Below are 26,137 nucleotides of genomic sequence, written 5' to 3' on the forward strand. Positions count from 1 at the left end.
TATTGCCTCAATAGCAGGAAAATCTTTCAGGTCGGTTGAAAAATCACTTCTCTCCATAACGTCAGTGTCACATCCTACATACCTTGTGATTTTCTGTCTTGTCCATTGCGGTTTTCACTTCAAGCCCTCCATCTGAATTTCACGTGCCATCAGCATCACGTGACTGCAAACAACCTACTGGACATACATTGCTTGACATTACCTGTTTATACTTATCAATGGGAGCCAATGTGCGATAAATGCCTGGCAAACTTCACATTTCTCCAGTATTTTCACTGAATTATTCGTTCTTTTTCAGCGTAAACATACTCAATAAAAACGGCGTTATATGAAACCTTATCACTGAAAGTTTAGAAACAATTAGTGGACATGCTGCCCTGAGGCTAACACTGTAAATGCGTCACACACAGACACACGTGCTCCAATATTATCGAGCAATGCATTGTGGGACTTCAAAATGGAGTCCTTCCTCCGGGTGTCAGCTGCTATGTCCTGTGTTATGTAGCTAACTACCTACCGGTTACAGGCGGAGCAGCCTCTTAATTTGCACGCGTAATACACTCCTATGAAAATATACGGTATGGGGGTTTTGTGTTTGGCCAGAGGAGCGTTCACGTCCGCCGGTTGCCTCGGTGTTCACGCCAGAAAATACACCGGTCGGCACTTGTGCGTAACGTTTCTCTCCGGTAGTTCAGCTCCAGCTGGGATCCGTGTCAAAAGGTACAGCCAGCAGACGGGTCATGGTAGAGATGTCCCTGGACAGTTCGTGTGCTATCACCTCCCTCACAGGACTTTACTGAAGCTCCAGGGACAAGACACAAGCCCGTTTCTCCAGGGCATCATAACCAACGACATGGGGCTGCTGGAGGAGCCTGGACGCACAGCCATGTACTCACATATGCTAAATGTACAAGGAAGAACTCTATATGACATCATGTTATACAGGTACAGTACAGCTTCATTATACCGTGTAAACACTTGGACATGTTTTCAGTAAGCAGGGTGTGGCTGCTTATCTTGTAAAGCAGCTGCAGGCAGTGCAGTTAGGTTCAAACAGTCCGTACAAACAGACTCCAGACTTTAAGCTTTTTTGTCTAAGTGTCTTTTAACTGAGCCGGATTAAAGGACAATCCGCCTTTTAGGACAGTGAAATGGAAAAAGTCTTTCACTTTGCAAACTAATGTGTTGCACTTGAAAAAATATGGACCTGTTTTACATTAGATACAAAAATTGTATGCACTTCTGTGTTATATTTCAGATTTTCTAGTTTTGTCCTCCTTATTTGAATCCTCTGGAGAAGTGTGTCCTCAGTTTTGACCTCATGTTGCAAATCTACATTATAAATCCCTGACAGCACTGTCATGAATTTTAAAGGGACGATGTCCCCGTGCCTTCATATACCCAACTGATCTGTGACCCGACATACTTTTCAACAGGAACTAGCCTTCACCAAAACAACAACAACAAAAAACAATGACCTGAGATGCTGTCAAAATGCTATTCCATCCAGGCTTTAAAACAGTGTTTTTCATTGCTAGAACAGTTATCTGTGAATAAACTTACCTCCTATATGAGGTGTGTCTGCAGGTAATCACACATTGAGATGTTTTCAACATAATACAGTGACATTTTTTGAGCATCTGTGATATGATTAAAAACGACAATACGCTTATGTAACTCACTGAAACCTCTTTAGTATGCCAGACTGCCATTGGTAAATATGCACGTTTTGGTGCTAATCAAAGGTTAATCAAAACCAGCAAAGTGAGGAAACTAAATTAACTGATAGTATAGTTTTTATAGTTGATTTTGTTTTTTTTGTTTTTTTTACAAGTCACTAAACTTGCTGTATTTCCTTTCAGTCTGAAAGAGGCTGATGCAGGACATGGAGTTTTCCTGGAGTGTGATTGCACAATCAGGGACTCAATTTTGAAACACTTAAAGATATACAAAATCCGCAGAAAGGTCAACATAAACCCCTGTCCAGAGCTCTCCGTATGGGCGGTGCTTCCCAAGCAGATGAACGCAGGTCAAGAGGCCAGTAAACCAGAGCTCTCCTCCCCAGACAAAGCTCTGGTATGGGAGACTGATCCTCGAACTCAGGAAATGGGCTGGAGATTGGTGTTGGATAGTGAAGTGGACCCCTTGGATATCATTGCATCATGTCAGAAAGGTGACACAGAGGATTATCACAGACATCGCTATGCAATAGGTAAGACGAGAATGCATGCAGTTTTTATTTGTATTACAAGAGAAACAGGGCGTTTGTTTGACAAGTTCTGTGTCTTCACTGCCGTCATTGCTGTCTAGGACTTCCTGAGGGAGTGAAGGACCTTCCCCCTGGGGTGGCGCTACCGCTAGAGTCAAACCTTGTCTACATGCAGGGTATTAGCTTCAGCAAGGGCTGTTACATTGGTCAGGAGCTCACAGCCAGGACTCATCACACTGGGGTGGTTCGGAAACGCCTGATGCCAGTACGCTTATCAGCTCCAGCCCAAGACCTCGAGGAAGGACTTGCGCTGCAAACACAGTCGGGCAAGCCAGCTGGGAAGCACCGAGCAGGGGTTGGAGAGCTGGGGCTGAGCCTAATCCGCATGGCTCACGCCAAAGAGGTGTTGACACTCAAATCTTCTGACGACACCACAGTGACACTGGAGGCCTCTGTGCCAGACTGGTGGCCTCAAGATGTGAAAATCAATTGAAGAGGACGTTTCAGAAATCCCTCAAATGTGACATGCATCACATCTGACAGATTTCTCATAAACAGAACCCTGAAGTACAGTATGTTACACTGTCATTGCTTCGCAGCTGAGTGGCACTAATTCATATTTGTGAGTATATTTGTTTGCTATAAAACCTACTTTTACTGTGATTTTTTTTCCCCAAGTTTTATTTACCACAGAATTATGCTATTTAACAGATCTATTGCAGCAATGTACAACATAATATACCAGCTGTGATGTGGTATTGGTGGTTGTTGAATAAAAATGCAAAATATCCAAACAAAAACTCAAACAACTTGTGTAATTTTTAAAATGTATTTATCCATTTCCTATTTCAGTGCAAAAACAAATTCCAAACGTTCACAAGCAACATTTGAGACTGCTGTTCATCTCAAATAAAAGGCATAACAACACCTTTATCACCATCTTTTTTTTGCACCATACAAACTGGCACTTGGCATTCAAGCTATTTCCAGGCGATCATTACATTACTGGGTCGTCACTGAACATCTCATTCCTGATAAAGGAGATGCTGCCCCCTTGTGGATTGTATGGTGTCCCGAATTTGCTGTAACATGGTTTCTGGCTGCAAAGTCAAAGTTGAATGGTCGAGCCGTTTGAAGTCCTCATTGCAGAGGAGGCATTCAATTATGTGGGCCACTCTTTGCAGGTCAAAGGCAGCATGGTAAGGTCCAAGTGTGGTTAGGGTCTCTGAGAGATGCCGTGGGTAATCGGAGGAATCACCAGAGGAACAAGCGTTCAGGAAAGTCATTCTGTTGCTCGCAATGATTTTCAGAAATGACGCAAATTCTCCATAGTCGATACCCGAGCAGGCCTTCATGATGACCTGAAAAGTAACAAACAACTATGACTTTACAGATGATACTGCAAACATTCAGGGTAACAGCACATGTCTTACAAGAATACAGGCTGAACGGTCTTATCCATGAAGTACCTGGCAGTGTTGATGCCATGAGTCCATCGTGTTTCTCCACTCATTTATCTCTTTTTGAACAGACGACAGCTCATTCTGAAGGAACTGCCACATGATGTCTATGTTGCAGCCATTCAACCAGTTATGATTAATAGAGATAGTGTCTTCCTGTAAGACAAATATTAGACAGAATTCCTATGTTATACTTTGATAACAGGCAAGAATGTTTCTGTTAATTGGTAGATGATTTTTCTCGAATCTTTGCATCTCTTACCAGATTATAAACTTGATGGTGCCAGCCGCTGGGCACGAAAATGATTTCACCTGCCTCTTGAATAATTTCAAGAGGCTGACAGGCTTCTTCAGAGCGAGGAAAAAGGCCTCTGTCTTGAAGTTCAGCCGACGTTACATCATAAGGGAGGTTGCCGTGAGTGTCTCGTAAAAACTCCTCCTGACCTGGAGGATACAGGAGCCATTTCTTCCTGCCACAGATGTTCGCAGACCAACTGTAGGAGCGGAACACATCAGCATGGAACGGCGTCCTGGTGATGAGAAAGTGCAGAAGATTAGAAAAAGATTAGAAAAATCTAAATAATAAAAATATGGAGATGACTTCTTTATTTGACAAAAGTAATTAAAGATGAAAAACTAAACTATAATCTGGCTTTGAAATTGTTCCTACCATGAGCCTTTGGGTCCCATGTAGACAAACCGGTAATCATCCACTTCAAGTGTATCCCAGTATTCATTAAGCCAGTCAGAAGAAAAGAAGACTGGTGTGGTATAAACATTGTGTTCTGGAAAGTCTCTGTAGAACAATAATATAAAATTCATCATGTATTTTGCACACTGTATTGTATGAAACAAAGTGTTGTTCAGTTGCAATTAACAGATACCTCGACATGTGCCAGTCTTTAAGATAGAGGCATCCTTTAGGCGATGAGTGGCCATTCTGGATGTATTCCTTCCAATAGTGTATAAATTCTTTGAAAGGCATAACTTGCTTGGGGTTAGCATTGTACTCCTTTGCATTGCAGTTGGCAACAGGAACAGGGGTCTCATCTGTAACAGAACAAATACATTGCAGCACATGATGGCAGTTGCACAATGATGTATGGTAGTTAACAAACGCATTAGTAATAAGCTCATTTACCAAACTCCTGCAGCAGTTTCTGGAAATTAGGTTTCCCCTCCTCAGACACCCACTGCTTTCTACACTTCCAGTCCTCCGTGAACCTTCTTGAAAACATGCAGGGGTGATTGGGAAGCAAGTATTTCTTGAAAAACTTAGAGTAGCTCAGCTCCTTGTCGATGTAATCTACAAAATGTGAAGACCAAAACTGTTCATACGACTGTCTTGGTATTTTGACCAGACTGCAGCAGTTTCGGTACGCCTCCCTGTCCATGATGGTAAACAAGACCTCGGCTAGTCGGTTAGCGAGCTTAGCTGTCAGCCTGTGAACAGCGAGAAACGGTAAGGACAAGCTAGCGAGTCGCTTGGTTTGACATGGTATACCTAAAATCTTTTCACTTTCGCTGTCAAACTTGAGCTAGAAAACTACCATTATGCTAAAACGTATTTTTCCTGTTTTGACAACAGCTCGCTTTATATGCTCCATCCCGAAGGTTGCAGCGTCTGGACGACGAACGTACAAAACCGTTGCTGTTTATTTACTGTCAACGCCGCCTACGTTAACGTTTCGGGTTATTTAATACTTGTACTACAAGCTATTTTCACTAATTCAGAAACCGCATTCTTAGCTAACCTCAATTATTTTTCCCCAAAACCTTGTCGTGATTTCCCTGTCTCACAGCAGAATTTTCAAGTCGGACAGTAAATACGGCCGTGCTGGTGTGTGACGTCACTTCCGTAAGCAACATCACCGATACAGAAACCTGTGTGGGATAACGTAATGCTTAGCCCAGTGTTGTTGTTTACTGCGGTTGGGACGAATATAATTTCTCCACGAGGAAGTGACACGAGCCAAGAGGGTTTCTAACATCATAATGACGCAGTCGTAATGCGGTCAGTCGGATAGAAAGGTCGATTCTCCACAGCTGAAGCTGCCAGTGCGAACGCCTCAGCTCAGCTCATCCTCTGCTTGGATCTCTTGAAGGAAGTATGTTCACTATGAGGACAGACAGGTCACTCAGTACAGTGTCCTTATGGTGTAATTGCAGATGAACACCGCAACAGTGTGTGTATATGTATGATCCATGTAGAATATTGAAGCTGATTTGTCCTTCCAGGTGAATCACTGTATCTCCATCCAAAATGAGCCGGGACGCCCCTATCCACAGCTGGCCCGGCTCCTATTACATCAACAGCGAGAAGCGGTGGGAAAATGGCACCCTGTCCCTCACCAGGACCGTGGTGCGCTTTGTCTCCAACCAGAGTAAGGAGAGCCTTGCCAGCTTCCGCCTGTCCAGGATCATGGAGATCAAGATGGAGTCGTCCAGTTTCATCTTCAGCACCCTCACGGTGCTTGAAGAGGGCAATGTCAAACACTGGTTTGGCTCCCTGAAACCCAACAGGGTGGTGGTTTATAATGTGTTAGAGCATTTCTGGAGGGAGCGCCTTCTGTCTCCCAGCTCAGAGGCCCGCGGGGCTGAATGTCAACCCTCTAAAGGCAGAGAGCTGATCAACCTGGTGGCCGGGGCCCAGAGAAGACTGGAGGACACTGGCAGAGTCCTCAGCCACCAAGGAGAGCAGTTTGACAGCATGATGCAGGGACTGGAGAAGATTGACTCTGATCTGGGCGTGGCTGATAAGTAATGATCTAAACATTTCCTGACACAATGATCACTCCCAGCTCGTCACATACGGACGCTTGGCCAGGTTCCCTTGGCGTCCTTTAAGCTTGATTAGGCTTAGGCAACAAAACTGCTAGGTTAGGTGTAAGAAAAGATCATCGTTTAGCTTCAAATAAATATGTTAGTTACATATGTTAACTTATGTACGTTACTTCACTTTCAAAACAATTTCCTACAAACATCCTTTTGGTTTCATATTGGTTTCAAAGTTTTGTCTTAACCCATCCAACCAGCCCACCTTCCTCCAAATGTGGACTTTTCTTGCTCTTTATACTACATCATTTGACACGTGGGGATGATAACGGGCTGTCTATAGAAGTCTGTTGAACTACCTTGCATGTTGAAAAATGATGCTAAAGGGGTACCCAGTGCCTTAACAAGTAACACCAAGGTGTCCTGACCGAGCATCTGTACGTGCTGAGTTGGGAGTTATACACTTTTTTATTTGGAAGTCTTTTTCATATTTTATTCATATGTTGTTGACTGCTATAATTAAGTAGTTAGCACACAAAACAGCCCTAATATAATAGTGCAACAAGTCATACACTCTTGTGATTTCCTCCTTTCCTCTTGTCCTCTGTTGCAGGCTTTTGTCAGAGCTGGAGTCTCCCTCCTGGTGGCCTTTTGGTAAACTACCCTGGAAGACTCAGCAGGAAGCCAAAGCTGAGGATGCTGCAAGGGCCGCAGCAGCAGCTGCTGCTGCTGCTAGCAGAGGGTCTGGTAGAAATAAGCTTATCACAAGCATCCCAGCTGTACTGACCAAAGGCGGGGATTCGGACTTGAAACCGGGATGCTTGTTGGTGCTGGTGTCCTCACTGGAGGTGCGAGACACAAACTGCCAACTCCTTCACCGCTTCGAACGAAATGAAATCGATGAAATCAGGGTGCACAGTCCTTATGAGATCACTGTTAGACAGAGGTTCATTGGAAAGCCAGATATATGCTACAGGTTCCTGTCTGCCAAGATGCCAGAGGCGATGTCTGTATTAGAGATGCAGTACAAAAAGAAGGTGGAGTTCACAAGTGAATATACTGCATTCAGGGCAACTCCAGCTTCATCTCCATGTGACACAGAGGGGCCAAACTGGAATGAAGGTAAGGCAGGTATAATACATATGTAAAGGCTGAGTTATGTCACAGTTTCCATGTCTAGTTTAAAATCGACCACTAAGTGGCAGTAAAGGTCTATGTTTCCACCTCTGTATATTTATAGGTGTGTAGCCACATGTAAAAACATTTCATCTACATGAGTTATGGACACGATTATTGGTGTCTCTCCTTGACAGAAACGTGTTTTGATGAGTCACTTCATCCTGATTGCCTCAGCTGCCATACTTTGAGTTTACTGTCTGGTTTCCTCATAAACAATATATGCACTCTGCACTTTTTCACCATCTCCACCCATGGAGTCAGGTTTGCAGCAGAGGTGCCAAGAGATGGAGCTCCCGCTGGAGGTCCCAGCAGGAGATCTCTCCCAGTTGCAGGTGCATGTCCTCCAGCCATCCGTCAGTCAGGCTGAGGCCCAGGAGCTCAAACAGGTAAGACCTGTGTGAAAATATGACTTGCACTATTGTGACATTTATATTTTTCCGATTTGTTTATGCATTCATATATATTATAATAAATAACCCTTTGGTTTTAGTAACATGTATTTTGATAGTTCCATTCCAAACCACAATTCACCATAATGATTTTTATTTTTCATACTGTATGTTTAAAATGTTATTTAGTGAGACCACAAACCAAAATCCATCCTGGTTTTAAGAGAGGGAAAGAAACCTGTTCAGTCATTTGGTCAGACTTTACAGCGTCTTTCCATTCAGAATCTCGCTACACCGAGAAATGCTACAGACACGGTCTGTGGTGGCCAGACCTACACAGTGACTCAAATCCAAATCTGTGATTCAGACGCACTGTTCCAGGTAGCTTTGAATTTGATACAGTATTTTGTGTACAACATTTTTAGGAAACTACTTGTTTTTGTTACATCACATAGATGCACATCATGTATGGTATTTAGAATAATGACTGAAGGGGAAAACTGGTGCCAAGATTATATTAAAATTTCTTGATTTAGGGGGCAGACAAAATAGTGTAAAAATGCACAAAAACATAATGTAAACAAACATCAGTCATAAGAATCCCTCAAGGTCACTTTTTAAAGAATCAAAGTATGTGCCGAGCAGTACAATTAACAGTTAAACAGATAAGCTCGCCAGTATTTCGCCAATATTTGAATACTCTAAACAACTTCAGACTTGTCTTTGGTGTCTCTGTAAAGCCATTTCTTGTAGATTATCAGCCGACACATAACATCGGCACCAATATATCTGTATTAAGGGAGCTGATATATCAGACTTTCATTTAGGTTGCAAAATGCATTTTGCTGCTGACCCGGTCTACAGCACTTCATAGCTTTGCTTCCCTGCCAGTACTACTCTTTGCAACCCGTCAAACAAGCACCATGATCCCACTTCAGAATACCTGAACTAACCCGAAAGCTGCAAATTCCCTGGCAAAGAGGAACAGCAGTCACAAGCTGAAACCAGCAGCGAAGAACAGAGAGCAGAGAGTACTTGGTTGCAGCCTTATATGACCCACCTTTGTGCAGTGTTTTCCATCACGGTTTAGTGACTTAAAAGCCTACTTCATAACACAGTGTTTTGTCTACCACTGAGATATGATATATATCTCTAACAAGGCATTCTTAACACTTTATACCAAATATTTAGTTAATTATTGTACATAATAACAGTGTTCACTGTTGTTTTTGCGTATATAATCATTTTTCAAACAAATTTATCATAGCAGGAACAGCACTGGACCTCTCATACAGGTTGGCTTGTCTATTGTGTTTGTAAATGGCGTATTGTCTGCAGCTGATAATCAAAGTTCAAAGGCTGCCAATTTGGACTTAATGCTACGCTTCTGCACACACCCACCTCTTAATGTAATTCATGTCCAGATTAGAATCTACAGTGGGGCAACTTCCACAGAGGGTCACTCAGTTTCATGTCCTGCCCTAAGTGCTTTAGCAAATATTGCCCTTTGTCGCAGCATTTTTAGACAAGTATTATTGTTGGAGGCTGGGAATTCCTACTTGTTAACAGAACAAACTCAGAAGAATGATAAAGCTTTTTTTTTTTTTTTTTAGATTTTGTGCTGTGCTTCTCTGTTAATTCACAGGCCTGGAATTACCCCACGCACACACGAGGCATTTTAGCTCATGTCGTTTTTTTCTATCAGCTCTAGCCTAAATGTTTAATTTTAGGGGTTTCTACATGACTTGAGTCCTCTAACCATTGTATAAGCAGCAGCTAAAAATATTCATTTTCTGTGTTTTTCTATGACACACCAAAACTCCTGTGAATGTTAACTGCAAGCTGTGATTCAGTCCCCCTCTCCCAGATGAATCTGTAAAGTCATAGACCTGAGTGAGTGAATACAGTTGTTCCACCGTGTGTATTGACATACTATCTGTTTTTCAAACTGCTGTCTGGAACTGTTTCTGTGCTCAGTTGCAATGTCCGCGTGTACCCGCCGCCAGTGAAAACTGACATAATGTCCGTGGGTGTGTGTAGTATGTGTAGCATAACATAATATTAGTTTAGAAACCATGGTGGTGGGGTTTGGAGGAGTGTTTATTAGGTTTTGCTTGGCACATCATCGTATATTTAAGTTGTTCCATCAACCATAACATACACAGTTGTTGGACTATGGAGATGTAGTCACAGTATTCCTTAAACCCACAGAGAGCAGAAAACAGTATTGTATGATATCAGTGATCCCAGGAGATAAGCCAAGACTTCATATGCTGCATAATGTGAACTATTATCATATCTGCCATGTGAGTGGCTGTTATTGAATCATGGTTGGTGTTGAATTGTAAAGTTTCTCCCTCATCTGCAGACATTAAGCAGCAGGCGATTGTCTTTGTAGCCAAAAGGAGAAGAAAAAACTAACCGAATTAAATGAAAGTTTCGCTCTCATCTACTCCTCTTTCACTAACACGCTCGCTTTCTAACTCCCTGACCCCATCTTTACACCTCACCACATATGGTCCACATGTTCCACCCTGCGACTGCTCACCAATTTTCTATAGGTATTTAATCTTCTTTTATTTGTGTCTTGCTCCTTGGTTGTCCATGTTCACCGAGGGCTGGTTTGTAATTACTCAAACAAATGAGTTTGTGTAAGTATTGGACTGTGTGTTTGCAGATGCTGATGCAGCTGAAGAACCTCGCCCTGGAGGCAGAGACAGAGCTGGAACGGCAGGATGAAGTTCTGGACGTCCTGACCAGCTCCACTGACCTAGCCACCATGCACATAGAGAAGCACACCTGCCGCATGAAGAGACTGCTGTAGCTCTGACAGTCCAGCAGACATAATGCAGTCACCAGGTCCTTCCTGAGAAACGCACTGTAAGCTTCCTCATTGTCCTCACGGGATCGATACAGTGTGAGAACACTGGAATACAGCAGTAGAGACTTGCACGTACTCTAAATGGTTCATAAGGTTTTCGTTGCATTTGATGTAGTAATCATATAATCACATGGGTTCAAGTGTCAGTGATTTCTGGGAAGCACATTTCTAGACTATTGTTCTTTCTTTCAGAGAAATGATGCATCTCATATGTGGGCTCATATGTTTTCTGCAGTTAATCCTTTGTGTGCAAATATGAATGAGTCTTTTTTAAGCCATAGTTTTATTTCAAACAATTCAGGCATGTGTGGCCGAGATAAAGGAGCCCTCTGAATGTGCGTCTTGCAGCTCTTAGCAGCAGCGGCTAGCTTTGTTAGCATTACATTTGGTTTGTTGGTTGGTTGAAAGCACATTTTTCAGTGTTCTTACTTTCTGGAGTTGCCATGAGGAAGCAAAATACTTGAACACCACTTGATTCAGATTCTGTGGAGGGAAAGAAAGAAAGAAAAGATGACCAGTAGTTTTGGTTAAAACCAAAATGGACACTTGGTTCAGTGCCTGGGAGTGGTGCTTATGGCCTGGCTCAGCCGATTGAACTCCATAGGTGTTCGTGGTGAGAAGCCAGTGAGGGATCACATCCTTGTGTGTGCACTCCTACTGATTGGTCGTGTCATCTGAGTGCTATTTGGCAGAATAGCATGAATCCTTATTGCATGTCATGCCCTTCCAGTGAGGCGAGCAGGTGGAAAAAATGAGTTGATGAGCCTTCCTGGTCCCAGTGGGAGACGGCAATGACAACGACTGCAGGGAAGGAGAAAAGAACTAGTCTATTTTATTCTCTCAGCACAAATTTTAGACAAATTGCATGTTGTTTCCATAGTTGTTTTCAAGACAGATGTTGTGAAATAACAGGTTGTAAGAATGAAGGATAAGCCTGTAAGTTGGGTGAACAGATTTTCCAATAAATTAACAGGCAGGTAATCAACTGACAGATAAAGTTTTCCAGTGTCATCACAGTAATATCTGTGTTTCTGATGATGTTCTGCCATTCTTCCTTTTTATAGCCCTTTCAGTCCTGATGACTTGTCTCTCTCAGGTCCTCGCTGTCCCTTCCCTCTCTGAACAATGTCTCCCTGTGGCTGAATGTTGCATGTCTCAGTATTACTGCTTCGTATTGCATCAAGTGAAATGTTCCATCACTATATAGCAGAAGACTGTAAATGTGCAACTAAGTTGTGGGACTTGAAAACAAAACAGAAAGCACTCTCTCTTTGTTTTGAAATATTATATGTTAAATACGCCACGTTAAGGTCCACATCTACCGTGTATGTCTCGCTAAAGACTGATATCTAAATCTGTATTATCTGTAAATGACTGACACATGTATTGTAATTCTGTGATTTTATTGTGGTCTGTTATCACGGTGAACTTGCAATTAGCTGTCAGTTTGACTTTAAATATCGACCATGTTTTTAGAATAATGATCTCAGTGCTGTATCGAGGGTTCTTTTTGCTGATGATACCAAATTTATCTTGACACTGGATACATGTAAACTGTTAGCACTAAATATAAAGGGAAAAGTACACCTGCATCTTTCTTATACCAAACACACTAATAAATGAAGCAACACAACTAGCATTGTAAGTATCAGTGTTATTATTATTTTCATATTCATAATGAATTATGAATGTGTATATGAAAGGTGTCCGGACTCTGCAGTCCCCCTCAGGTCTGCCGAACATTTTAGCATCTTTGAGCTCATTGTTTCGGTTCACTCAGTGCTCTGATCAGCATTTCTAGCTGCTGCTGTTTTTAAAGAAAGCTCTGATGAAGCCGCTGTAAGCTCCCGACCCAGCACCAGACAGCAGGCGGACATACAGTAGAGATGAACCACTGATGAGTGGAGCATTTTATAGCTCAAAAGCATTATTTCATTCAGGAGTTGGCGGAGACCAAAACTGAGCTAAAAGGCGAGCGAATATTGAACTCTAAATGAATTTTGCGTCAAAATTAACAATGCAGAATGTAATTTGTAGAGTTTCCTTTAAGAGGAAAACCAAACAGGGTAACACGTCATTGTTTTGCATTGGCTTCATGGTCAATTGGCATTACAGCTTCTGCTACAAATTCTGCAGAATTTGTAGCAGCAGATTTTTTTCTGGGAAAAAAAAATCAACTTTCAACATAAATTGCTCTATAATATGCATAATCTGTATTGCAAAGTGTGTGTTTATCTGCTGAACCTAAGGTCTTAGTGGTAAATAGTATCAACAGGCCTGAGCATCCTCATAGTGTCTCTATAAAGAAACAAAGCCCAACAAACTGTATTCTACAAGCCATTATAAGTTAGCTGTTGTTTTCACACTTACTTTCTTAATGTGATTTGGAAGATAAATCATCATCAGACATGCATACAGTACATAATCCTTAACTAGATATATGGCCCTTGCGGATCTCACTAGTTAAAACAGTTAAATATGGGGTTTTATCATTTATAACATCAGTTTGAGACGAGTGTCTTGGAAATATTTTATGAAGGCAAACTGAAGGTTTTGAACAACCAGCAGCAGAAATCAGCAGAACACTTGTGAATAGTATCCTGGCAAAAAATGACCATTACAGCCAAAGAAACAGCATCATTTATTAACTGGGAAGAAATTAGGTTGAGCTAGTTCGGAGGAACTCAGAGGCAGTGAAATGACTCTCCTGACTTCTAACCAGGCTTCACTTCTCAACAAAAAAGTCAGCAGGCAACGCCCCTCATAGTCGGCGCCCATGTGACAAATTGCAACAGAGGATATCAAAACACGTGCAAACTAGAAACGGATGTTAATTACGGTTTCAGCCGCTGTGCATGCTGTCGTGTGGAAGTGGCTCACTTTATATGCTCTGCTATTATAACATCCTGTTGGCACCGAGACTGTTGGCATCAGCTGACCACCTCCGTCGGGCTGCTTTCACTGAACTGGGGGACTACTTCATGTCAACAGTGGACCAGATTTGATTTGGCAAGTGGTTGAGTGCTCAATTATGAATCAGGAAGACGCCTCACACCAAAGGGTTTGAAAGGAGACCGACAGCCTCACTCAACAGTCTGGTCCCAGTTAGCATGAACTCATCACTTCTATTAAACAAAGCCCACCATGAAAGATGTGAGACTGAAAGCACAAGCAGTGTTAACACTAAAGGGATGCCTAGTTATGACATGAAAAGTTCTTCCAGCACAGTTGAAAATGTTTTCACTGTGAACTGTTTATTTTTGTTGATTTGAGTGATAAACAGTGAGATTTTAGAGGTCCCAAACTCCAGAAGCACACCACATGGTTATGTGAATTCCAACCCTTAAAAAAGGTTAGGGAAATGGAGCACACACTGGCGTGGTTTTGAAACAGCCTTGCAATACGAGGAAGTGGTGGCGGTCTTGTCTGACCACAGATACATGAGATCCGGCTTTGCCTTCCTAACGGATGGTATGGAGACACGAGGGATTTTGCTGGCCTTGACTTCCAAGCCTGTTTACTCGATAGCTCTGCGGCGAGCGCTCTCATTCGAGGAGCGTGTCTCCATTGATGGCCAATCAATCAACTCTTGCTGGGAAAAAGCAGCATCAAGTTTGTGGGCTACGAGGGCACATGTGGGCTGCACTGCGCTCCAAAATATGGAGCCGTGTGACTGCAGTACAAACAGAGTGGAGTCATCATCAACAGGAATATGTTTTTCAAGGTCTATTTGTAACAGATTTGCAAAATTAAAGCACTGCACTCGTGTTTCTTGGTTTATTTGGCAATGTTTAGAATGCAGCAATTGACTTTTGGAGTCACGTGCTTTTATTTATATTCTGCATATGAGTGTCTGTCATCAATTACGCTCATGAGTAATTGTTGATGTTGAGCAGGCCGAGGATATATTAACAAAATATTAGAGAAATTTCACTTCCACTGCACTGTTTGACTGTGTCTCAGTCTAATGGCCTGATTTTTGACTCACGTCCTGGCCGGCTTCTTACTAGTGCAGGTGTTGCTGGGTTTCCTTTTGCTGAGGGAGTTTCTGGTTTCAGGAAGTCAGGCCTGTTGGTTAATGTTAGAACTGGGAGAAAACATTCCTGGAAGGAAGGTGCTTGAGTCCAACTAGGGGGTGTATATGTAATCTACAGCAGAAAGTGATCTGACACTCAACATCAACATCATCTTCTTGTCTCTGGCTATCAGCGTGGTAACATTTCTCTTCTGTTTTAGACAGACGTTATACAGGCAATAAAATAACCTGTGGATCTACATTTGACTTTATTTCTTGTGAATATGCATTCTTTGCACATACGTTGTTTGGATTTAGATCCTTCTTTGGTTTAGTCAAACCATAAACGCACTCTGCATGGCTGTTATGGTACTTTCCCAGATGCTGAGCTGCATGATGATATCATGTGCTCTTGCACTTATTGTTATATTTTCCTTGGTCTTTGAGGCGCACTTTGGTTTTCTGGTTTATGTTTCACAAACTTTTCTCATTTCTGTGCGACAGAGTTAACAGCTAGGCAGCCAAACCAAACTTGGCTGTGGTTTTATACAGTAGTATCAGTCTCAAATCAACTCCAGGTGAAATCCCATATTACAACCTGAACTCCGCTGAAGTGCTTGCCTTTCTAGCATATACGCACTGCATTGCGTGTTACTTTGTTCAGTTTATTTACCTCAATAAATAGGAATTCAATTAATATCATTTAATATCTGCAAGTGTAAGGGACGGTCTATCAGAAAAAATAACTCAGACGTTGTACCCTATGGGGTGTTTGAAGCCACTCAAGTCAGATATCTTGTCCTGTAATGATAGCCCACTGCCACCACCCACCAAAACACAGGGTTAACTTGTTTAACTCCTGTTGGCCATAACGTGCTCAGATAGTCCATCAAAAAATTTTATTTTGGCAAAAATTATTATATATTATTATATATGTCATTATTGCATTCAGTAGAGGGCAGCAGTGAGTCGTTGATGATGAGTTTCAACTCATTAGCTTCAAAAAGTTTTTGCATTATGACCTTTGACACTTGACATGAGGACAGTTTTATTGGAAATACATTGTGTGTGGTCAGGTGGGATACTGTGCTGCCTACTGGGTATGAAGAATGCATGCAAATACTTGTCTCTAACTAAATTTGGAGGGAATAACGTCCAAAAAAATTTTTCCCAAAAGCATTTTTCTTTATTTCCTCCCTTTCATTGGATTCATTCATTGGTCATATATTTGGTCCTAGTGGTTAAAACTAATGGCTGCCCTGCATTTTAATCTTTGTGGGTGCATAAGCACAGTAACAGTAACCAACAACAGAGATTTCTTTGCAGGTCTTGTTTATTTTCTTTGGGAACCCCTTTTTAAAAATGCATCCCACTTCTCTGCATAAGGTGAATAAGAACACAACAGCCCAGAGTTGCAACTTTGGCATGTGTGAGGAGTCCTTTTTGTGATGACTGGATTATATACTCATTAAAACCCCATCTATACAGCTCTGCAAACAGGTTGTCAGGCCCTGAGCCAGCGCACACTGCATCAGTACTTTTACAAGCGGGCCCCCCAGAAACCTTCAGCGAGTCTGTTTTTAGTGGCTCTCACTGCAAATGGAAACACTTAGCTCCCACAATAAATTACCCACCCGACTGATGCCACACTGCATAGACCCCCAGCTAGCCGCAGACAGACTATGGATTTATATTTTAACATTAAATCCTCTTGGAATCTGCTATGTTATAGTGACTTTGGGTCACATGAGCTGACAAGAGAACAGGAAAAAAATTAATCACACGAAGGCTGTTGCACTAGCGTGCAGCCTGCAGGGCCGGCGGTTTGATTAAAGTTAAGGATGTGTCCCCCCCTCACCTCAGTGGGGTTGACACTGGGGTCATTTCAGGATAAAAATAGACTTTCTTAGTTACTTATTTTCCCTGGAAAGTAAATAGCCATTAGTGCAGCAGGCCAGTGATCTCAAGGGCAACACTAGCGTTCAGCCTAAACTATTGTTTATACTGAGGCCGGATGATTAAAAGAGACAACAGGGTATAGCAGGCCTTGCTGTTAAATAGAGCATCCCCAGCAAAAACAGTAATGATGGTGCTCCTGTGAACACTGTCCAGTGGGGTCAAGTTCAGACACTGTGAAAACATACTTAAAAGCACTTGACTTAAACTTCTGGATTAAATGTTGAGTGTTAGGACATAAGAGCAGCGTTTAGGACCCTTGCTAAGACTGCCCGTGAAATAATCCTAATTATCATTCCACCAAACTAAAGTGTTTGACCACCTAGTGATGTAATTGCAGCTGACCAAATAGATTGTTGTTGAAATATTGCCCCGCTGTTATAGCTACGTTGTGACAGCGTTGTGTGTTCACTGAGGGCCGGCGCAACCATAACAAACACAGCTGAATCTGGGGTTTACATTTCAGCAGGATGACGGCGCACGCAGCGTCTGGGTGGAACTTGGGAAAAGGGGCCTGGGCCGGCAGCCTCGTCTGGCAGGGAGCCAGCATGGTAAGAACAGCCTTGACAGCGGGACCTGTGAAGTCATTGTCCAGATGCACCAGTTTCTGAATGCAAGTGAATGAATGGAGGGCACTGGTTACACTGCATCTTTGCATCAACACAAGGCAAAGAGCGTGTTTGACGAAGGAGAGCCACGCCAGGACATTAGATTGGGCCTGTGATGAGGGCGTGGACCATTAAGTTCAGGTTGGAATCATTGTGACGTGTTCTTTGAAGAACTTCCAAAAGGAAGCCGCCAGCCAGCCTAATACCATGGGCTGCGGCTTTTGAAGTCAATAGAACCACAAACGGAAAGAATAATTGTAACCATCTTTGACTTGAGAATGGGTTTGATTTAGAAATAAAGTGAAACTTCTGTAATGCTCTCAGTCCAACAATTCAAGCATATCCTCTCTTCTTCAGTGCAACTAAAAACATCATAAAAATATTTGTCTGTTTTTACTTGGACGTCCGTTGAAAGATTTTGCCTCTTAAATTCTTCCACTTCATCACAGATTTTGGAGAAGAAAAGACAAAAACTCTTGGTTAAATACCCAGAAGCATGCCCATAAGCTCATTCTCCCAAGTCTTCTCAGTCTCTGTATCGCTTTCCCTTTTTGTGGGTTTATTTCCATAACTGCAAGGAATTTTTGGACAACACCTATTTTGTGGAAACTCCTTCCGCAATCCCAAATGGTTGTCCACGTAACCTCAGGGGAGCAGCCAGCAACTATGTAATTGGAGAAGATTGAGTACACACAGAGAGACCATAGCCTGGTGAGCTGTTGAGAAGCTGAAACAAAGATTACCAGATGTTTACCCAGCCCTGCCATATGTGAGATGGTTACTGAACTTATGCGCAAAATGTGTGAGTGGCAGACAGAAGGAGTGTGAACCTTTGACCCAGTGTCCATTACAGGTACAGAAAAAAAGCTGTAATGCCAATTGACCATGAAGCCAATGCAAAACAATGACGTGTTACCCTGTTTGGTTTTCCTCTAAAAGGAAATCTAGTGTTCCTCAGGATATCACTCAGGAATCCCCTTTTACTGATGGAAACCATGGAGCCGTCAAAACAGAGCTCTGTCATTCTGCTGCCTGGTTTCAATTAAAGCATTGAATATCAAAGACAATCACTCCCATTTTAATGTGCTTTTTTTTTTTTTTCATGTGTTCCCAGTTTATTTTGATGGAAAATTTGTGGGTGGAGCACTTGCTAATTGGTATGGAAAACTTGCACCTGTGGTAGACCAATGTTTTGAGTGTCAGAAACATTGAATATTTGTGTTCTTTTCTTGTGAGAAGGAGCCCAACTTCATCCCGAAAACAATTCCAGACTGGATTTGATGTGTAAGATTGTCTGGAACAATACAGTTACAGGGTTTTTCGAGTTTTGACTTCATCACAGTATCATTTGCTATCCATCATGGCCATTTACAAACCATTTAACCATTCACTTACTATGACAGACTGGCTTTGAAAAGAAACATAAGAAAACTTTGATATCAGGCTCTTTGATTCGAGACGCTTCAGCTCGTAGAAGATGTAAAGGATCACATTGGTGGTTTTGCACTGGTGGTAGTAACAGTTAATGGTGATGCCATGTACTTTGATTAGACCATACCCTGTCAGAATTGAGTGTTAACATGTATTAAGTCATTGTTTTTGCAGCACACGTCAACCTTTTTGACACATCCTGTATTATGTCATAGCACTAATGGAATGAAGTCTGTGTGATTTGCACTGCTGCACTCTCACGATACACTCCACTCAATGCAACCTATGTCCAACTCACTGTTCACAACAAGGCAGCCTATTTTCTGCTGCCTGTCAGTCCAGTCATGTTGCTTCAGGATGGCTCTGTGGAGGAAATCATCATGTCTGCACTGCCGCTGCTGCCAGCGTTTGGAGGCTATGTTCATATAAGCTGTCAGTCCACCTCAAGCTTGAAGCCAGAGTTTTCCCGTCTGAGCCATCAAAGCTTTGGATCATGACAGTCCTGGCCGCCTCTGCTGAAATGATGAGAATCACTGCTTCACCAAAGTATTTTCTGCCTGATCAGATAAGCTTATTCAGTCGATGTCTTGGCTCTTTTGTCAGTTGGCAATATGGCGTGGCTGCCGGCTGTTTTATTGCTCTCCTGTAAGAGATCTTCTTGTGGTAATATTTTGCTGTCTGCTGGCTGTTCATTTTTGTTATTATGCTATAATCTAACACCTACCACCAGGAGGAAATTTTTCTATTCTCCCCAATCTCTGCTATGCTGAAGTTGCTTTAAGCTTGCAGGCAGTTTCAGAGCCTAGATGCGCATATCAGCTCTGTACATACACACTTAAAAACTGTACATGTATTCAATAAGCATTATTTTTACAAGAATGGCTGCACATTAATTTTAGGTTCTTCTGTATGTGTGCATGTGTGTGCGGGGTGGATCTATGAAGACATTCCTTCCATTCTGGTGAGAGAGAGAGGTGGAATCACCGTGTCTATATATACAACAAAGTGCGTCACTCTCCGCCCTCCTCTTCTCCTCTGTGGTTTTCAAGACTAGAAGGAGATCTATAAGTTACTGTCGTGTTCTGTCATTAGTGGTGAGCTTTAATCTCCAAATTAGACGGGTAAATCATTAAATGTTGCTTGCATCTGCAAACAGGAGCACATCTGATGAGAGTTTTTGCAATGCAGCAGCATCACGGTAAAGAACAGTCTGGAAACACAATGCTGAGAATTTATTGCTCCATCATTATGTATACAGACATTTATTTAAGAGTTTGATTGTAAACATCTGTTTAAAGTGCACTCACATTATGTGAAGGATATTCATTATGTGGTCGGCTACTTTCAGATTCAAAGTAAGCAACTGTATAACCTACATTAAATTTGACCAATTAAGGCAGTTACATAATATGTCCCAGGGATTATTATAATAAAATTGTAATATATAGTCAACCTAGCTAAGTCACTTTGGACAAAAATAAAAATAAAAATAAAAATAAAACTCAGTAACTGGTGAGTGGATCAAATCCTGGCCTGTATTTTAAGGTGTATCATCATGCAACAGTCTGAATGAACTCATCAGCATTCTGGCAAATTGAAAGATTTTAGCAGCAGTAATTGTACATGCCTTTAAAATGGGTCTCTTGAATAAAAAACTATTTAGTTGTGTATCTCTATACAAAGAATATCTTAGCATGCTACAGTAAAGGATTCATTTCAATTCATTTCATTACTCTAAATCATTCGTATAAATCTGAGTGGAAGATCAGACAAATAAGATATATATTCATGCCAGAGTTAAGAAACAGCAAAAATCAGTTTTAAACTCCAATTAGTTGACATCGTATTGCAGAATATCTACTGCATTTTATGCATTCTGTGCTCTAATTCATCCTTATGAAACTCCAGTGAATGAAAGTTTGGTGGGTCACTAACTTGCTCACACCCATTGTTGTCAAGTTCCTTAACCTGATTTATAGTGGTCTAACATTTCACAATGAATTAGAGCTAGAATTTATCGTTTTTTTGCTCCCAAATTGTCTTCCGGAGAGACATGATGGACCTCTGAGAGAGGATGAAAAGTAAATTTTGCATTTGCTCGATGAGTTGCAGAGTTAGGAAGCAGCCAGGTCCGTCAGGGTCTCCAGTCCTCGGAGCACAGAAACACGTCATTCAGTGACGATATGGGAACATCACGCAGCAGTGATACCAAAACCAACCACTTAATCGCAATAACATCACGTCTCCCCAACGAGCGGGCCAACATATATGTCAGAGCTTTGCGTAAGCAGTAAATTGGAGCTGACCATCCTCAAGAAAATGACTGACTTTGTTGTAGATTTGCACGATATCTGAACTGTTTTGCACTGCTTAGCAATAATATTTCCCTTCATGGCTACAGACTCCTATTAACCTTCTTGGACGATTGTTTTAGTTTCATATGCCCACTGCGCAGTATTATTTTAAAAATGTCCAGGTGTTGAATAAAGCTATTTAATCTCTTCATTTTGCAAAGTCATATGCCATGATTTTGCTATGGTTTTTATACGTGCACACCTGTTCTTGATACATTCTCCTTGAGGTCTATGGGGAGGTAATAACCACCATCGATAATGTGAATTCATGGGACACATCCTGCATTTTTACAGTCCATTGAAAAGGTACTGAGAACCAGAGAAGCAGTAAATGAGTGTTCAACTATGACACCATGTCTGGTTTTATTATTACCCTCATATGTCAGTTCACACACTACTCCCTCATAACAAGTGAATACTCTGTGCTCATTGTCTTGCACATAATTTAAAGTAACTGCAATGCATCAGATTTCCTCTTCCAGTAGATTTTCTTGCTTGAATCAGAGCCATCTTTTCTGGCCTTTCCAGTGACCGAAGGATTCACTCCGTTCTGGGCTCCCAAAGAGCACAAAGGACAGCCCTTCCTCCGTAGAGTATTTGGGGTGATCAAGTATCATCTCTCTGGTTCACCCCTGAAACTAAAGCTACATCTGCGAATATTTCTCTACAGTGACCAAGCCGTAATTTAAGACTTGCAACTGACTATTGGAGATGATGACCTCTTGTGATTTGGGCTTACGCTGCAGCTTACACAAGGCCGCCACACCAGAGTGAGGGGGGGACATGGGTTTTACAGGCCCACCCGCAAGCAGAACGCAACTATTTCCTCTCCATAAATCAAAACGGACACGCTCTGTCTGGGGGCTTTCAATAGGAACAGAGCATGTTCATTTTTAAAATGAAAAGAGGCTGAAATTAACTTTTTATGTGCTGCACTCAATTTGGCCTGACGCATGCACATAGCTTGCATATAGCGTGCGTGTCACTTATTTTTAAAGAAGATGATCGTCAAATATTTCATTGGACAATTTAGTACACCAGAGAAAACCGCAGGGGATTCTGTGAAAGAGCAGACGTGTAGAAAAAGCAGTAACAGCGAGAGAGTGGAATAAATCAACAAAAGTCTATTTAAAGTCATCAGATTTAATATCCATAACCTTTAATGAAATAAGTGCTGTTTAAACTGACACTAACTTATTTAATTTGACAACATTGGGGCAACTATGAACACAACAATGACATATTTTAACCTGTTAGCGAATAAAATTAGCAAACGTACCTTTTTTCACATCCAGCAGACCGAGAACAACAGTAGCATTTAGTTGTACTTGTGTCTCCATCTTCACCAACTCTTGAGGGACATATATTGCTCTTAACTTGTTAGCTTGCTGCTAACTTTGTTCTGTTTGGTGGTGGGCAAGTAGTGCACAATGTTTTTATTTTTTTTATTGTTTTTTTTTTTGCTAAAAAACAAAACTGATGAATGCAGCGAGAATGAAGCAAGGCTCCATTCATGGGCCATGTAATCAGAACAATAAGCTAAAATATGCTTAAACATTCTGAAAAGCTCTGCAGAGTTGTGTAATCTCTGTGGGTTTGTCACTCCGAGCAACACCTTTTGCACTACGCACTTGATTGATCGACTGTGAAAATGAAAATATTGATTATAGTAGCTTTGGGGATTTTTTTTTATCAGGCCAGTAGTCACAGCAACCTTGTGGTCACGTCTGGCCGTTAATAATACTTCCACTCCGCAGACTTTCCAGCACGGTGTTCGTCTGTGCTTTGACATATCTAGATTCCTCCTCCGATCACAAAAAAACAATTACCACCATTTTCCTTGTAATGAGATTCTCTGCAGGGACCAGGGGTTATGGAACACACATACAGACGAGTCATGACATGACTCACCCCACCAAACAGCGTCTAGAAGTATGTGCCTGATGTCAATGACACTATGTCTCGGATACTAAAAGCATTCACGTCCCTGAGAAAATATCAGGGAGTAATTACACATTTCCTTTGAGATATGAAAATTATTAGAATATGTTTCAGACATACTAGCAGTGATGTGTCACTGAATGCCCCGTCGGTGATTATAAAAGGAAAGAAAAGAAACGGAGGAATAATTATTGCCACAATGCAAATTCACGTCTGCCAGCCACTTACTGCAACTGGCATGTACAAAATCAATCCCTCGTGTCCTCTGTGTATTGGTTAGTTGAGGAAAAAATGTCAGTCAATGGCAGCCCATACTTCCAATGTAAACCCACAGGAGGATGTCCTGGAACAATTCAGCCAAAGCGTCTGGCTGAGACTCCGCAGAGCTGCGTGCTAGAGTAATTGGTCGAGCAGCAGAGGAATGACCTTAAGTTTAGATTCAGGCAGTTAGGAGACCTTGGAGACAGCCTCGATCCCCAGGCTGTCCCTCACATGCTTATACTTTGAGACTGTGCAATGACAGCACAAGGCCGTATATGATATAAGTGCTGTAATAATTCCTTTCTTAATGAATTCTGAGTACTTACTGAATGGCAGTGGAAAAATACAGCTTTCATTTCTCAAACTATGCAGCATGCACTCACTTTTACTGGCTCTCCTGGTGTCTATAGGAGCACATTTTCAACAGGAAAATAGAAGAGAGCCCAGTCCTCCCAGTGAACAATCTGTGTTGAGGAAACAGTTCCCTCTGGATGACCATCAGCGTGAGGCCCTTATAGATGCACGACAGCCAGTTTCTTACTGGGAAAACTGGCTCCCACTCAGCAAAGAGCTTGATGGAAGAGCAAATCTTACCCCCGGCGCTCCTCCTCCCTTTCGATTCGGTCAATATACAGCACCAGTGGCGGCTGTAAGTGCAGGGAGCTCCCCATTGATCAGTAGTGGAACAGAATCCAGATCCAGCCAGCTGGGGCTGTTAGCTGGGGAAGCCGTGTTCTTTGCAGTGAGGTAATACCTCAGACATCTGCAGCAGGTTCTAATTATGCCAGAACAACTCAGTGTCTGGCTGCGTTTGGCTAGAGGAATAGCCAACACAAGCCATTCTAGTCTTCTCCGTGCGTAAGACATAAAGGCCAAGGGGATGCCCTCATACCGCCCAGCTTCGTCATCGGCTGTGTGAGAAATTCTCAGGAGCAAAAGTCGCCTTATACTAAAAGACACTCAGGAGTGATTATGAAAGTATGTGATACACCTCCGGTCTTTCCTTGCATTGCTGGTGAGCTTGCTTTTTATTTCTCTTTATTCATCTTTAATGTTATATTGTTGGTGTTTCATTCATTCTGAAATGAACTTTCCCTGTTAACCTAAAAAAGGATCTAGAAATTTTTTTTTTTTTTTTTTTTCAGACCTTTTAACCTTTGACTGTGCCACAACACAAGGTGGTGCTACTGTATCTTCCTGTTCTGCTGCCATGCCACTTGCAGCACAGCCAAACGGGCAAACGGGGGAAAGGCCGTGTGTTTAAGGTCAGGACTGTTTTATAATCTCAGCATCTGAATTGACTTCCTGTAAGTGGGGAATGATTAAGAAAGCCATCCTGCACTCAGACTGCACTGCCTGTGGGGTAATTCACTCCCAGCTACAGCTGATTCAATCACTCCTGATCTTTACCCACCGCGGCGTTTTCTCTCCTGAAGGCACAGCATGGAAAGCATTTCAATTTCATAATTAAACTGATATTTCCTTCCACGTGGCAAAATTAAAGGTTAGCGAACAACGCCCCGGTCTTAAAATAAGATGGTAATAAGAGCAAAACTGCACTTTGCAGTGAAACCCTTGATTTGAGTAAGCTGTAAACCGTGAGTTGACAGTGATTAGCACAAAAACATTTGCTGCTATAGTAACCGATCAGCGCTCGGTGTAACAGAGATGTCTGTGTTGTGGTGGAGACATACCTGGCAATTATGTTCAATCTGTTTTGATTGTTCTTTGTGAAGGACTATAATTCTGCTTTATTAAAGAGCTGTGGATTTACAATCAGTCAGTCTGGTAAACTTTCTGCTTTCTTTTGCATTACTGTATGCGTTTGCCCTCTTTAACCTCATCCAGCACACACACACACACACACACACACACACACACACACACACACACACACACATGCACACATATGAACAACATGTGCCCACAACACCTCCGCATGCACATACTCACTGAAGCTCAACAGTAGCTGCAAATGCAATCTTGACTCTTGATTACACACATAGCAAAGCGGCTGACTGACCTCAAATCTCATCATTACCAGTGCTACAGGGGACGAGAGAAAGCCCTCTGTAGTCCCACCACAGAAATAGAGTGGTGACAGTTTAATGGTCTCCGGGCTCAGAGCACCACACCCTTGCCACTCGATATTGCAGACCCCACTCCCACCCCAGTACGTGACGTCAGGTGCCTGAACCTGCTCTGCAAAGCTTTCTGGGATTGTTAATCTACAGGGGGGTAAAATCCCCTTTAACTGATGGAATTACTGTGCGTGACTGCAAATGGAAATTTTGCAGCCCTCCATCTCTGTCAAGGCTTCTAATACTAACATTTACTTCTCATTTATTTATGCTAATCAGTAACAACTGGACTTTTCCTTTTTTTGTTAGTGATTTTCAGTTTGATATGTCTAAATGACGAAAAGCTGGAAGGACACGTACAATTTTATCATGCTTTGGGAATTCTTTCTCTGATGAGACGAGAAGCTCATTCCATCAAAATCAATTCTCTACGCCTGTCTCAGTCCCCTACATCCACTGTGAATATTCATTAATTTTCCCCTTCAAGGCTTCTCCAAATAATATGACCAATTTTTTCTGTGCACTCAGCGAGCCATCCGTATGGAGAATTACAACCCACAGACTTTCTGTCTCTCTAAGCCCCATATTCCACAATGC

At 42.0% G+C, this 26,137-nt stretch overlaps 3 protein-coding genes across 5 annotated transcripts; 2 read left to right on the plus strand and 1 right to left on the minus strand.

Annotated features, from left to right (window-relative positions):
- The first annotated feature begins 443 nt into the window (after positions 1–443).
- On the plus strand, positions 444–3,129 carry iba57 (iron-sulfur cluster assembly factor IBA57). The gene is made up of 3 exons (XM_070973344.1): positions 444–945; positions 1,863–2,212; positions 2,311–3,129. Exons 1-3 carry the CDS (start codon positions 566–568, stop codon positions 2,700–2,702), a joined length of 1,122 nt encoding a protein of 373 aa, XP_070829445.1. The 5' UTR covers positions 444–565; the 3' UTR covers positions 2,703–3,129.
- On the minus strand, positions 2,881–5,490 carry jmjd4 (jumonji domain containing 4). Its single transcript, XM_070973337.1, has 6 exons — positions 4,811–5,490; positions 4,554–4,719; positions 4,340–4,465; positions 3,932–4,199; positions 3,679–3,825; positions 2,881–3,570 (listed from the first exon to the last, which is right to left on the minus strand). Exons 1-6 carry the CDS (start codon positions 5,061–5,063, stop codon positions 3,235–3,237), a joined length of 1,296 nt encoding a protein of 431 aa, XP_070829438.1. The 5' UTR covers positions 5,064–5,490; the 3' UTR covers positions 2,881–3,234.
- Positions 4,854–12,526, plus strand: snap47 (synaptosome associated protein 47). Of its 3 annotated transcripts, none has more exons than XM_070973340.1 (5): positions 4,854–5,131; positions 5,908–6,429; positions 7,058–7,566; positions 7,885–8,009; positions 10,690–12,526. In XM_070973340.1, the coding sequence occupies exons 2-5, from the start codon at positions 5,933–5,935 to the stop codon at positions 10,834–10,836; spliced, it is 1,278 nt and encodes a 425-aa protein (XP_070829441.1). In that variant the 5' UTR covers positions 4,854–5,131; positions 5,908–5,932; the 3' UTR covers positions 10,837–12,526. The 3 variants fall into 3 exon arrangements, with proteins under 3 accessions (XP_070829441.1, XP_070829442.1, XP_070829440.1); XM_070973341.1 differs by having other exon boundaries at positions 4,940–5,045; XM_070973339.1 differs by lacking the exon at positions 4,854–5,131 and adding an exon at positions 5,522–5,777.
- Positions 12,527–26,137: the final 13,611 nt, after the last annotated feature.

Source organism: Chaetodon trifascialis, chromosome 11 (genome assembly GCF_039877785.1).
Source record: "Chaetodon trifascialis isolate fChaTrf1 chromosome 11, fChaTrf1.hap1, whole genome shotgun sequence".
Classification (NCBI taxonomy): domain Eukaryota; kingdom Metazoa; phylum Chordata; class Actinopteri; order Chaetodontiformes; family Chaetodontidae; genus Chaetodon; species Chaetodon trifascialis.

Bases quoted from the DNA above. Each gene is read 5' to 3' on its own strand.
- snap47 (XM_070973340.1), top strand. From the start codon at position 5,933: ATGAGCCGGGACGCCCCTATCCACAGCTGGCCCGGCTCCTATTACATC. The intron at 7,567-7,884 runs GTAAGGCAGGTA...CCATGGAGTCAG, and splicing joins GGGGCCAAACTGGAATGAAG to GTTTGCAGCAGAGGTGCCAA. The intron at 8,010-10,689 runs GTAAGACCTGTG...GTGTGTTTGCAG, and splicing joins AGGCCCAGGAGCTCAAACAG to ATGCTGATGCAGCTGAAGAA.
- iba57 (XM_070973344.1), top strand. From the start codon at position 566: ATGAAAATATACGGTATGGGGGTTTTGTGTTTGGCCAGAGGAGCGTTC. The intron at 946-1,862 runs GTACAGTACAGC...ATTTCCTTTCAG, and splicing joins TATGACATCATGTTATACAG to TCTGAAAGAGGCTGATGCAG. The intron at 2,213-2,310 runs GTAAGACGAGAA...ATTGCTGTCTAG, and splicing joins CAGACATCGCTATGCAATAG to GACTTCCTGAGGGAGTGAAG.
- jmjd4 (XM_070973337.1), bottom strand. From the start codon at position 5,063: ATGGACAGGGAGGCGTACCGAAACTGCTGCAGTCTGGTCAAAATACCA. The intron at 4,720-4,810 runs GTAAATGAGCTT...GTTCTGTTACAG, and splicing joins GAAACTGCTGCAGGAGTTTG to ATGAGACCCCTGTTCCTGTT. The intron at 4,466-4,553 runs GTATCTGTTAAT...ATTGTTCTACAG, and splicing joins AAAGACTGGCACATGTCGAG to AGACTTTCCAGAACACAATG.